This window comes from Gadus chalcogrammus, chromosome 3, assembly GCF_026213295.1.
Source record: "Gadus chalcogrammus isolate NIFS_2021 chromosome 3, NIFS_Gcha_1.0, whole genome shotgun sequence".
Lineage (NCBI taxonomy): Eukaryota > Metazoa > Chordata > Actinopteri > Gadiformes > Gadidae > Gadus > Gadus chalcogrammus.
The window spans coordinates 20,193,420-20,207,130 of record NC_079414.1 but is presented as its reverse complement, the minus strand read 5'-3'; the positions used below and the strand labels follow the sequence as shown (position 1 = coordinate 20,207,130).

Below are 13,711 nucleotides of genomic sequence, written 5' to 3'. Positions count from 1 at the left end.
CGTAGTACACGCGTACAAGATTCTTGTTGCGCTTCATGTGCCGTTGTGTGTGCTTTCAATTGAGTCAAGGCTGCTCTTTTCCTTCCTAAATGTACTGCAGGCGTTTTGGTTCACAATGTTACCCTCAGTTGACTTATTTGGTTTTGATAACATTAAATAAAACTAAGAGAGAAACGCATGTATACATTTTTGTATTACACAGACACATGCATACATACATACAGAGAGAGAGCTAGAGTGAGAGATAGGCCTACATACATACACAATATTTATTTATATAATATATAGATACAAATATAAATAAACAAATGTATTATATATATGTTATATTTATATATATATAGTACATATATATATAGTATATATATACACCCACCTACACATATTTATATATACATATACAAACACATGTCATACATAGATATATAATATATATGTGTTTTTTTACACTAGCTTGAGACCTTTTCAACTGGGATGAAAGGTATATGCTACCCTCTGTTGGTTGCTCTATAGAACTGCATCCTATTCCGTACTGTAACGCTTATGAATCCAAGGCCATAAACTAAATACTCCAATGTGAGTAAACACTAGATGCATTAGTTTCATTGCACTGGTGATTCATCCAACGTAGTTTAAATATTCACTTAGACTCTTGAAAACGTATATTAAATCATGTTGACTCATTGAAAGAATGTACTACATTTGACTTTAGTTATAGTCCTACATACAATACAGTCAACATTTGTACGGAAGTCATAAAGATTATCGGTGGAAATTGTATTATACATTCATTAATACATCAAAACATATTTATAGAAATGTTTTTATTTTTCAATAAATTCAATAAAGACAATACTAGCACAGCAAAAAAAAAAACGCAGAGACCAATTATAGAATCACATCACTTTAATGGTTAAGCAATAGAACCCATTTCGAACCAGCTTTAGTGTACGACTTTGATCACAGACAGAGAAACAAACACGTTTCCTAAGTGTGTTCCATGGGCTTTACTTCTGAAGACGTAAAGGCATGATCATGAATGTGGTATTCTTATCTGTGCAATGATTAATAATAAGGAATAATGATCTTTTACCAAAAATATTTCCTTTTTTTTTTTTAATGTACCGTAAGCGCGTGTTTCCACCTCCACGGTCCAATGTGGACCAAATCAAGCAATAATCATCACGTTCTCCCACAATGAAGCAGTTAGTGTAAACTGTACCTATTCACGATTTCATATTCAATTCTGTTCCTAAAATATGTTGAACATTAGTACTCAAGTCTTTGAAAAAGAAAACTCCAAAACGTCACCTTAAAAACACTAACATGGAACTGAATATTCAGTCAAGAAAACGGATTATTATTATTTTTTAACAAAAAAACGGACTGCATTCGAAACAAAGACCTTAAAGCCACTGGTTGCTGAATCCTGTTATCAATATTAACAAAACCAAAACGCATACACATCTAACGTGGACAACGTGTAAAATGGTCTTACTATAATGTCCCTAATTATGGCTTGTTATATTATCAAGCGCTCCCCAAATTAATCAAGAGAGATCGACAAAATGCTGTTTAGCAAGACGTTTTTCAACGCTCCAAGTGTGACCAAAGTGAATACCGGTCGGGGCTGGGGCAGAGGGGAAGAGTTGGCCCAGGGTCGACGTCGAGTCAAAACCTCTTTCGCCCACTTGGCGTGATGTGGCGTTTTCTATACCGTTGGGAATACAGACGTTGTAACAAGCAATGGACACCGGATGGGTAGGCGTGTGTCGTGTTAAATAGATTGGCAGGGAACTCGGCTAATATCCCGGGCAGTGGAACCCAAGCACGCGGCAGTCACTGAGCCAGGAAGCCCTCAGCAGTGAGCGTACACACAGACACGCGCGCAAATGCACGCACGCACGCATTACGCACACGCACTCACTCAATCACCCACCAACACGTTACCGACAGCCAACCGAGCAGAGCCGGGGACAATAATACAAATATAAAACACTAGCAAAAAAAGACGGCCACATGGGGGTGGGCTGTGTGTCCGAACATGGAGCTCACCCCAGCTTCACTTCTTGGTGCTGTTGCTTCGCCAGAGGAACATCTTGGCAATGGGGGACTTCTTCTTGGTCTTGTCTTTCTTAATGTCTAAGAGAGGGGGGCGGGGGGGGGGGGGGTGGGGGGGAGAAGGGACAAAGTTACCACCAAGGAGAATAAAAACCCCATTGAACCGAGTGTGGTGAGAGAAGACGTATTTTACGATGATACGTATTCCAAGTGGGGCAACGACACGGGGAAACTTTGTTTAAACTTCATGAATACATTAAAAACCACAACGGCTTTAGTCTTTTAGCCTGTTGACACAGTTCACGCGGCGCAACATTAACAACCCTTTTGCTGAAGTTCAATAAATCACCTCAATTTCAGCTCTGCATTGCGAGTCATGAATTGCAAATGAAGGCGACTCTGGCTCTGTTCTATCAGAGAGGTCAAATTAGCCAGACACATTATCCCATCCGGCTAATAGGAATGCCACTAACACACACACACACACACACACACACACACACACACACACACACACACACACACACACACACACACACACACACACACACACACACACACACACACACACACACACACACACACACACACACACACACACAGGGAGGGAGTGAGGTGCAGGGACGTTTTTTTGTTTGATGCTTTTCCCATTAGTAGCCGCTATATTAAAATGAGATGGAAACGCCGTGGCGCCCACCGACCAAGCACGCACACGCGCACCACACACATACACACACACACACACACACACGCACACACACAGACGGCCACAGAATTCCATCTCCTTTCAATTAGAGAGCCTCCCTTTTAGGTCAGACAATGTCGGAATATTCTGAAATTTGCTGTACATCTGCTTCCACACACGTCAGCTAGATTTTACCGAACCAATAGCAGGGCCCCGGTGAACGAATGCACATCCCCACACTCTGATCAGTTGTCGTTTGCTCATGGCTGTGAATCATAAGGCAGTGAGTTTGTATATAGCGGACCGTTACGAGGCCTTCAAAACCATTTCAAATATGTTTGTAAATGACAAAATATGTCATTAAAAGGACTGTTAGCTTATAAACTCGACCATCGCCCATGACACCACATGCATTATCAGGCGGGTGGGTCGTCCGGACCCTGCTGTTGGGGAAACCCTGGTGGGGGAACTGAAGAGACTCACCCAAGTTCATCATCATCTGCTCCAGCTGCACGTCCTCGTCTTCCTCCCTGAGGGGTACAAAGAAGACGACAAGGTGACACCTCCAACATGCTGGCTGGGGACACAAGCAGCAGGGACTCGACGGATGGAAGCACAAGGGAGCCTTTCAGTACAATCAGACACTGCCTGCCGGACAGTTTGGGCCCATGGAGCCTTGGTAAAAAGCAAATCCCCGCCCGCGCCTAATGTAGTGCTGTGGAGTGGCCCGGTTCTCAGGATGGCTAACTGAGGGTTCTGTTATCGAAGCATGTCTCCGCAGAGAAATTCTAGTTAGGGCTGAATCAACCTGTGAGCCGGCACAGGCCTACCCCTGCTGCATATAGGTTCTAGATTAGAGGCTTACGCGTCTTACATGTTTCTCGTCCACCCTGCCCCATCTAACCCCGATTCTGTCGCTGGTTTGGTGTGTTGCTGTGATTGTTTCTGGACGCCTGGACACCCCTGAAGGCTATCAGCCTGTTGGTCAGCAGCACCCAATCACCATAGGCCATACTTTTTCATTTTTCTTCTAACCATCCCTTAAAGGAGGGATCCCCCCCTTCTGCATCCTTGCCAAGATTTCTTACTGATTAATTAAGGGAGATGTATCTTGCCCTTTGCTGGGCAGGGGTGAGGGAGTTTGATAAATATGTGGCCTGTCAAGCCATTGGAGAATGTATCTGCCTTTCAGGTGCAGGGAGCCAGTAGGCGGGGCTGAGAGGGTCGTCAGCTGATGCAGTGCACCTGCACAGGTGTGGCCTGCGGGCTACCCAAGGTGTACAACATCCCCCTGATCTCTTATGGTTCGTTCCTTCAGGACTTGTTTGGTATAACATCCCCATGGCACACTTTTCATTCATTCTTACGCGACACTCAACATTGATTATTCTGATATTGTATTATAATCTTCAGTCTTTTCTCAAATATATATCAAACGGGGCATTCCCATATTCCTGTATATGGCTGAGGATAGGGATCTTTAATCGCATCATTGGCGAACACAGACTCTGCCAGCATTAGTCAACTGTAAAAATATATGTTTCAAATCAACACCATGTACAGTATACTGGCCACTGTAAAAATGCTTATTCAAATGCCCTTCTATGAACCTCATTCACACACACGCGATAAAGTTGATAGAATATCGCCTTAAGGAAACAGTAAACAAGCGGAACTCGATGTAACATAGGCTGCAGATTCCCAGATTCCTGGCAAAACCGCGTGTCTTGAGCCCGTGAAAATCAGAGCCGACTCCAGCCCCGATTGGGACTCTTTATCGGTAGGTTTGTTGCCTAGGGGGTAAGGGCTTTTAGCAACATGAATCTGGATCACTGTAAAGACTTAGTTCTGCTTCCACGACGACGCAACGCAAGGGGGTTTACGGAGCCATTATGTCCTTGTGTCCACGGCAAGGGCCTCCCAAAAATTGTGACCTACGGTCAAGGCGACGCAGCAGCAAGGGCTGTGATTGGTCCTTTAACTAAAACCCGACATTGAGTTGCGTTGACGTGGAACCATAACTGAGCCTTGAGTCGCTTTGGATTAAAGGCCTCTGCTAGATGACTGAATAAGAGACCGGTCTATCTGTGCACCCACCTGAGTCGGTCCTCATCCAGGCTGTCCACGATGGCGCTCCTGTCGTTGACTATCTCCACCAGTTTAACCATGAGCTCCTGCTCTCTCTGCCGCTCCCTCGACGTCTTTGCATTCTCTGCACATGGACAAACACCCGAGCATGTGTTAGCTTAATCTCTCAGTGCCATCTATGCGCAAGTTGTTGTATTGTTTGACCACACACACACACACACACACACACACACACACACACACACACACACACACACACACACACACACACACACACACACACACAGACACAGACACACACACACACACACACAGACAGACAGACAGACAGACAGACAGACAGACATCTTGACCTGGTTTAGCCATAAGACTTCTGAGCTCCTGTTCGACACTAGGCTGCTGTTCTTCCAGGTCCTGTGTTTTTGCTCTACACAAAACACACGCACAAAAATAGACACACACACAAAAAAAATTACATTATTTTGGGGAAATGCAAGTTTGGGAAATAGGAAAATTCACTTCCTTCTCCCACAGAATACTGGGCAATAGATCTTCAGTCTTAAACCTATTATGTGACTTGTGGAGCTCAGGTCCAGTGCAACCACAGTCTCCACCAACACGTCTTGTTGCCTCGTCTGAGAACCTGAGTATGTGGCGCGCCAGCACTGGTTGAGCGCTAGTGTGTGCATGATTTATTTTATTATTTTCAGGACTCACATGTAGACCAGCTCTGACTCTCGGCGCATGGCCACCTGCTTCTCCCTGATGAGGCTGAACCAGTCAACCATCACTTCATCCATGGCAGCGTCCTCTACTCCCTCTGAAACGGAACCACAACCCGGTTACTCTCACCCCTGGCCTGCCCGTCTTTATGGGGACCACAGAAGTGCGAGTGTGCGTGCGTGCGTGCGTGCGTGTGAAGTTGACCTTACCCTCCTCACTGCGGCGCAGTTTCTTCTCCAGCTCCACTCCTCGTTTCTCCAGCGCATTGAGGCCGTCTTCGATCTCCTGCAGCTCCTCCATGATCTTCTCCTTGGGGATGTAGTCGGGCTTCTTCTGATCACACAGACAGTCACAGCAAATTTAGTCATTGATGTTTATTTTTTGCACGTTTCATGAAGATCCAGTGCAAACATGACGTCGCTGACAAATCGCAGGAGACCCCTCGGCCTTGAGCAAACACACGCATATTCATTTTTCATGCATTGATTTCCCGTCCTTTTTTAAACAATAGTTTATTGAGTCCTAGCCTGCTTCTACACGAATGTGAAGACTTATCTCACCTTTGTGGGCAATGGTTCTGGCTTGGTACCGTTGTCATTCGGAGCTCTGCTTCCATTCTTAAACCCTGGGAGAAGGTCAGACCGAAACACGAGTGAGAAGAGGCAAAGGAAGTGGGTTGTGGGAGGCGTTGGTGATGTGCCTGGGGAACAGAGACTGGCAGGACTCGGGGCTCACCGCTAGTGGCTGGATTAGGACCGGTCTTGGAGGACACTGAAGCAGGAGACGTTCCTTCAGTGGAGGGCTTGTTAGGATCCGAGATTCTTGGTGGAAGATGCAGAGAGAAATGGGGGGTGAGACAAAAATGCAGTAGGGAACGATTATAAATAGAAAAGGAAATAGTAACACATATGGAATTGTGAACTAAAGATTGCACTTCGTTTGAGGAATTTAATCTGCTGCACACTCTCCTTCACCCGTCAAAGAAATGTTTTGATGCAAACCAGCTGCTGTGTATTTTCCCGGTCTAACCAGTAGGATACAATAACTAAGAACATCCCAGGCTCATCGAGGGACACAACACCCTCATTGTTCTTTTTGGACACTTCAGGAGAGTGAACAGTTCACGCTGCTGCTGGATTTAGACTCAAAATAAAATCCTCCCGACAACAACCCAGAAACAAATCTTGCGTATGAATCACAATGTCCTCATGAACTCAGCCTCGACGGCTCCGGCTCCTCCTCCCCCCACTTCCTCCTCCTCATCGTATCTCCATGACACTTTTTTTTTTTCCATGCAGAAAAGAAAAAAAAAGCCAGAGAGAAGGGGGTCACGTCGGTGGAGGGGCGAGCAGCGGCCATATGCCGCGCCGCGGAGCGCTTTACCCACGGTGCACCGCGGCCGAGGGGTTGACAAGGCGGCCGTAGGGGAGGGCTCGAACTCGGACGACAGATCGTGGCGGGGACATGTGGAGGATCAGCGGGCCGCGGCCCTGCTGGGCGGGCTCATGTCTGGCGAAGGGGGGGGGGGCGGGGGCGGGGCCCGCGGAAAATAATCTCAACAAAAAAAAGAAAAGGAAGGCGACACAGACACGTCCACGTGATGGATGATTAGGCTGTCAGCTCACACTGTTGAGCAGCCCCCCCCCCCCCTTCCTCCCCTACCCTGCTAGAGAGACAAATGAGGCCGGGCTGTCTTACTTGGTATCCTTGGCGACTTGTTTGAGTTTAGACCTCCACTGGGCGGGGCCTTCGCTGCTCTCTGGTCCTGCTGGGGGAGGGACAGTGGGGGGGGGGGGGGGGGGGGGGGGGTTGACAGCATTATGGTCACACATCCTCTGAATAGAGTCTCTGGACATTGTAGTTATTGTATATTGTATAGTTAGTTGTATAATAATAATAATAATAAAGATGTAATAATTATGTAGAATCGTTATGCATATTGGCAAATCATGCACATAAACCAAATGACAGAATGTCACTTTGATAGCAACCAGCTGCTTGGGTTCGGAGATAGGAGTAATAAGAAGTCAAAGATTAGTAAAATAAAGTGAAGTGTATTCATAGTCCCTTTAACACAGGATGTCTGATTGTGGTTTACAACAGTAAAAGAGGACAGGATGCAACATGGTTCAGTGTCAGATAATCTGCCACTTTGTCTTTTGGTGCCAGAGAATACTGAAGCACCGAGCACCAAAGAGGACGCACCACTCTCCAACGACAGAACGATGTCAGAGTGCCTGTTGTCGTCAGGCGCTACCTTGATTGCCCGGGGAGGAGGTGGCGGTCGCGGGCCCCACGGGGGCCCTCTGTGGGGAGGGGTCGGCCTGCCATGGCCTGCTGCTGGCAGAGCTGCTTCTGTCCGGTGAGCGGTCCACGATTGGAGTCTGCAGGTCAGCCAGGATGGAGCTGCTCACCTTCAGCTTGACTCTCCCTCTGCTGGGCACCGGATCCTTTTTGGGTGTCTCCACCTCAGAGACCCTGAGTGGAGATGTGGCGCATTACCTTCCATCACCAGAAGAGGGCAGCTCAAACACAAATGACGGGTCGGCCACTTTAATATGCTAGGTAGAGGACTAAACTAGGGACGATCAACATAGGTGTAGCCACAAAACATGTGGTAGGTAGCCAGTGGTTTCATCGATTTGTGTCAAAGCAACAGCAATTGTCAATGTAAATACCCTTATTTGGTTTAGTTTACTAGCAGTGCCCTGTTACATACAAGTAACAGACCCATAATTAGTCTGATGATAGACACCTGTGTCTGTCCTACAACGATGCCTCTGTGAAAAGGGGAGTTCTAGTTAGGATAATATGGAGATGTTAAGGTTTCATATTAGACTAGATCTAGACAAAATTTTACCTGTACCAGTGTGTACCTGCATGTATGCACACAAACACACGCACACACACGCTTTAGAAGTCAATATCTTAAAAGGATGAAATTGTTTATCATCTATTTTAACGTAATTCAAAACTCCATAAATATATAAGATATATGCTGGTGTGAAATCTAGCCGTCTCGAGTGTGCATGTGCATGCGTGTCCATCACTCACCGTTCTGTGTTCAGGGTTGGCTTGGTGTCCTTATTGTTGCTTTCCTTTACCAGCTTCCTGGAGATAAGAGCTGCTGCTTGGTTCTTGTTGCCGTCAGGGTTCCCCCCACTGACACCCCAACCCTTAGCGGCTCTGCCCAGGCCTGGGTCTGCCCGCACATCACTTCCCTGATTGGTGACCGCCAACCATTTGTTCCCAGGGGACTCCTTGGTGGCTGCCTTAATGTCACTGCCTGCCGTCATCGCCCCTTCAGGTTCCTTCTGCAAGAACCTGTCCTTGGCCTGCTGGGTTCTCTGTGCCGACAGGGAGGACCGGGGAGCTGCAGTAGGCCTGCTGGGGTTGGGGGTCGTCTCCATGGGGAGATGGTTGATGGTGATCCTGACAGGGGTGGAGTCGATGGAAGTGTTGGTGGTCAGGGTGGGGGTGGTACTGATGTTGCTCTTGAGGGGGGTGGTGCTAATGGTTGGGGTGGGGCTGATCGTTTTACTGATAGAAGTGTTATAGGTGGTGGTGTTGCCAAGTTTTTGAACACCGGGCTTGTTGGCTCCAGTAGTGGATTTGGTGATAAGTGCAGAGGTAGACGGTGGGGCTGTATTGACTGGCTTTTTTGTTATCCAGGAGGGGGCGGGACTTGGAGAGCTGGGCCGTTGTGTCTTATTGGCTAACGCAGAGGGGGATGGACTTGGAGAGCTGGACCGTTGTGTCTTATTGGTTAAAGCAGAGGGGGATGGACTTGGAGAGCTGGACCGTTGTGTCTTATTGGCTAACGCAGAGGGGGATGGACTTGGAGAGCTGGACCGTTGTGCCTTATTGGCTAACGCAGAGGGGGATGGACTTGGAGAGCTAGACCGTTGTGTCTTATTGGCTAGCGCAGAGGGGGATGGACTTGGAGAGCTGGATGGTTGCACCTTACTGGGGCTCTTGAAGGGGGATGGACTTGGAAAGCTGGATGGTTGCGTCTTATTGTTTAACTGGGAGGAGACCAGACCTGGAGAGCTTGAAGGTGGTTTCTTTGTAGTTAGCCAGGAGGAATCAGAGCTGAAGGGAGCTGACGTGGATTCACTGGGTTCAGGGGTCTCAGAACGAGATTTATGATTGGATGAAGAGCCTTGTTGTAGCAAGTCCCGGAGTGGGGCGTTTGCTTTTAAAGTAGACCTGTGAGAAGATGGAACTCTTAGTTGAACCAAACATGGTTAGATGCAACAAAGAACAGGGAAACACACAAAATGAGTTGTTGCGTTCTTCACCAAGCAAAGGGAATTGCAAGGAATAGCAGTTCCCTGTGCTCGGTGATAAACACGACAATATCTTTTTTTGTTCAAACGACTGAATCGTAGGGAAGGGTCCTTACTTTGCACAGCTCCTATGATAGAGCTTCCCATCCACCATATGACGCTGTACCAGGTGAACGAGCTTGTTGCAGGACACACACTTATTACTCTGGGTCCCTGTTTGACGGAGCGATGGGTTCTCATGTGCCGCCTCCTTCTGACCCAGGCAGAAAAGAGACACAGAGAGAAGACGGATCCAGTCATCAAACAGAGGCGCTTATGAACATGACTCAAATTGACGTTTGAATACTATTCAAACGTTTGTATTGCTAGACCCGATTGTTGTAATCGCTAGACGTTATTGCTAGGCTGAATCGAGGGGTTTGGAGAATCTATTGACAAACCCTTTTCGATCCATTGAAGGTCCTTTAAATTGGAGGTGTATAGTCTTTGACATTTGAGGGACTTACCTGGGCTGCTGGGGACGGCCTCGCCGGCGAGGAGCCCCGGATGGTGACGGAGGAGGAGGCCGGCGGACCGTTCTTCACCTCAGGTTTGGAAGCGGGGAACGACCTAGCAACCACAGGCAGGTTCTTCTTCCCAGAGGGTTCGTTCTCCGAGATCTCCGCTGGTCGCTTGATACCAGCCAAACCACCAACTGCATGCACACACACGTGAATGCAGGCATTGGTTTCTACTCAGAGACCCTCAATATGTCAATATGTGTACAATGCATTTGAACCCATAGACACATACAGTATAGAAAGAGAATGGGGTCAAGAGAGAGGGAGACTCACTCGGGGATCGTCCGTGAAAGTAGTTGTAGTACTGGGAGACGTAGGTGAGAATACTGAGGCGGTCGGGAACCTTGAGGGCCACCATGTCTTCTGCGTCCAGCAAGGCTGGGATACCCAACTCCTCCTCTGCAACTCTGAACGCCTGGAGGGGAAGTGAATGGTGTTAAATGACAGTAATTATGGACCACAACGTGGCTCTATTGGGAGTGTTTACAACCACTCCCCCTGCTCTACTGGTCCATCAGGCAGTGGGCTAAAGGATTAATGGTAAACCCATCGTTATTTTGGTTTCATGTGACCTTGGTTCACATTGAACCAATGATAGGTAATGGTTTCTATTCATATTAATTTCATATTATGAAAAAAAAACATTTCTTAGAATATAGTAGTAACCTAGAAATGGTACTATTTGCCTGAGAAATGTATTAGTATTGATATTACTAATTAGACCTTACCAGTTGATTGTTTTCAAAGACATCATTCTTCTTCAGGGAATCAAAATCTCTGCAAGATAAACACAGAAAATAGGAATATAAAAACACTGATATGCATAAGTGATTGGTCCATACAGTTCCCTGAGCTGTTTTCACTTCAATGATTGCTAATTTCTCACTGTAATCTTCATATTTTTGCCAAACAGTAGTGAATTCAATCATATTTAGTTGAGACAAAAAAAATTAATCTTTGCAATATGTTTATTTTTCCAGGTTTAACACATTTCAGTTAATCAATACGATAAAACAAAAGAATGGCAACAGCAAACATGAAATGTGTCCTTAGGTTTATCACTAAGGACAGAAGCAGCCTACAACATAAATGTTACCATTTCAGGAAAAGGTATTAATTGCAAATCACCATTATGATAAAAAAAGCATGGCAATATAAAACATGAAATAAGCTCCAACAATATGATATAAACATGATGCATCCGTGTCCGTCTCATCCTGATGAGTAAGAGCAAAGCTGGATGAAGTCTTGAAAACATTGACTCCTCAACTAATATCTGTCTTCTCATTTCTGTTGATGTTTTCTTCTATGTCAACACTAGATGGAGAGACACAAAAGAAAGAAAAATGTTAATGGTAGCTTAAATTGGCAGATAGTTATTATATAGTTATATATGTAATATATAGTTATTAATTGTGTGTGTACTATATGCCATTAATCAATTGAGAGAGATACACAACACCTACAGTTCTGTTAGCTAGCAAAATATTGTAAGCTGGCTAGATATGAAGACGACTGACTTCATTATATAAAAAAAAGAAAAAAGTAATGAATGTTCAATAAACGAATCCATTTGATAACAAATGTATGCCAAAACTGTCAAAAGTAAATGAGAAACTCACCTGTCAGGGTTAGTTATTCTCTTGGTGAGTCACAACACTGTTGACCTTTGGAAGTGCACTCAACAGTAAACATCCACCAGACCATATACATGACTGTAGAAAATAAAAATAAATAAAGAAACCCCTTAAAAGTACCAGAGAAACCGGAGTCATTTTGAAACTCGGGAAACCGAATCTGAAACCAACAGGACATTGATAAAAAGTGGAGGAGGATCGCCTGGATGGAATAACGATGGGAGCATCCCGATTGCAAAGATAAGGAAAAGGAACAACTGCCCAGGATACAAAAAAAGCTAGCTAAAAGTGAAGAATGTAATATTGTCTTCCTTAACACCAAGCTCGAGTAATGCTTACGTAGGTCGTTATTTCCTAATAGATATGTCGCTTTTACTTTTAAACCAACCTACAACACGAACTTCGAAGCAACTTTCTGTCACAATGACACTACACTTTGCATGTTTTAGACTGTCAAAAACAATAGTTTTTAGTAGCAGTGGTAGTTAAATAAATCAAATAAATAAAAGAAACCCTGGCGATGGCCCAAGTGAGGCCATACAAACCAGTTAGATATATACAATATGTACATCATAGATTTAAACGAACATAAGTATTGGCTATGACGTTTACATCAACGCCGTTTTGTGGGAAAGTGAAGGAACAAAACAGTGGGGGATTACTCGGTTGAGGACTTTGAAAAGTTTGAATCGACGGGTCCTCGCTTGGTACTCACATGAGATCTGGTCTGTGTTTGTGTATCATGGCGCAGAACGCCAGTCCGTCCCTGAACGACGTGGTCATGTTAGTGATGGACACATCCCGGTATCCGTTACATTGGTTCTTGCACCACTGCTGGAGACCTTTAACAGCCGACATCCCGAACTAAAACTATACTCGTGTGAGCTCAGTGGGAACCATGTAGCCATGCCCTCACCATGGACAGTATGAAGGAGGTTCCCGCGGCAGAACTGAAACGGTTCCCGGCGTCCCCGATAAGTCAACTGCGTCCGGAAACCAGAAAGATTGGTGTGACAAATGAACATGGGGACGTCACCTGAAAAGGTTCGCGATGACGTCTTAGCATATGGGAGGAGTTCGGGAAGTACCGATACAATTCCATGTGGATTTTGTTGACTCTTCACTTGTAATTTATTTATCTGTAGTCTTCTTTGTTTGTGTGTGTGTGTGTGTGTGTGTGTGTGTGTGCGTGTGTGCGTGCGTGCGTGCGTGCGTGCGTGCGTGTGTGTGTCTGTCTGTCTTTGTGTGCGAGAATTTTTTTACAGAACCTGAACGCAAATGTTTTTTGTGTTTGTTTGTTTGTTTGTTTGATAGAGAGAGAGAGAGAGAGAGAGAGAGAGAGAGAGAGAGAGAGAGAGAGAGAGAGAGAGAGAGAGAGAGAGAGAGAGAGAGAGAGAGAGAGAGAGAGAGAGAGAGAGGGGGCGTGTAGCGGTGTGTTAAGGGAAACTGGATCACGTTAAGGTGTGGCTGTGGTCCCAAAGGTAGCCAGCATAACCTGCTCTGTCCTGTCAAGAGAATTGAGGGATGATTCCATATGCCTGGAGCTAACGACCCAAATATGGCTCTTACCATATATGTAGGGACTCAAGGCCTTTAATTCATAACACTAAATGTCAAGTGCAGTGCTTATAAAAAATAGAAACAATTCTACGTCCATAAGCCTAGTTG

At 45.7% G+C, this 13,711-nt stretch overlaps 1 protein-coding gene across 5 annotated transcripts; it reads right to left on the bottom strand.

The window, feature by feature from the left end:
• Nucleotides 1-375: 375 nt before the first annotated feature.
• LOC130379538 (MICAL-like protein 2) lies at nucleotides 376-13,225 on the bottom strand. 5 transcript variants are annotated; one of them, XM_056586446.1, is made up of 17 exons: nucleotides 12,759-13,225; nucleotides 11,135-11,183; nucleotides 10,680-10,821; nucleotides 10,353-10,540; nucleotides 9,963-10,099; nucleotides 8,612-9,766; nucleotides 7,815-8,035; nucleotides 7,256-7,325; nucleotides 6,293-6,378; nucleotides 6,118-6,182; nucleotides 5,767-5,890; nucleotides 5,552-5,654; nucleotides 5,188-5,261; nucleotides 4,844-4,958; nucleotides 3,230-3,276; nucleotides 2,056-2,142; nucleotides 376-1,711 (listed from the first exon to the last, which is right to left on the bottom strand). In XM_056586446.1, the coding sequence occupies exons 1-16, from the start codon at nucleotides 12,899-12,901 to the stop codon at nucleotides 2,063-2,065; spliced, it is 2,799 nt and encodes a 932-aa protein (XP_056442421.1). In that variant the 5' UTR covers nucleotides 12,902-13,225; the 3' UTR covers nucleotides 376-1,711; nucleotides 2,056-2,062. The 5 variants fall into 5 exon arrangements, with proteins under 5 accessions (XP_056442421.1, XP_056442420.1, XP_056442425.1 ...); XM_056586445.1 differs by having other exon boundaries at nucleotides 376-2,142; XM_056586450.1 differs by having other exon boundaries at nucleotides 376-2,142; nucleotides 5,767-5,887.
• Between the last annotated feature and the right edge of the window lie 486 nt (nucleotides 13,226-13,711).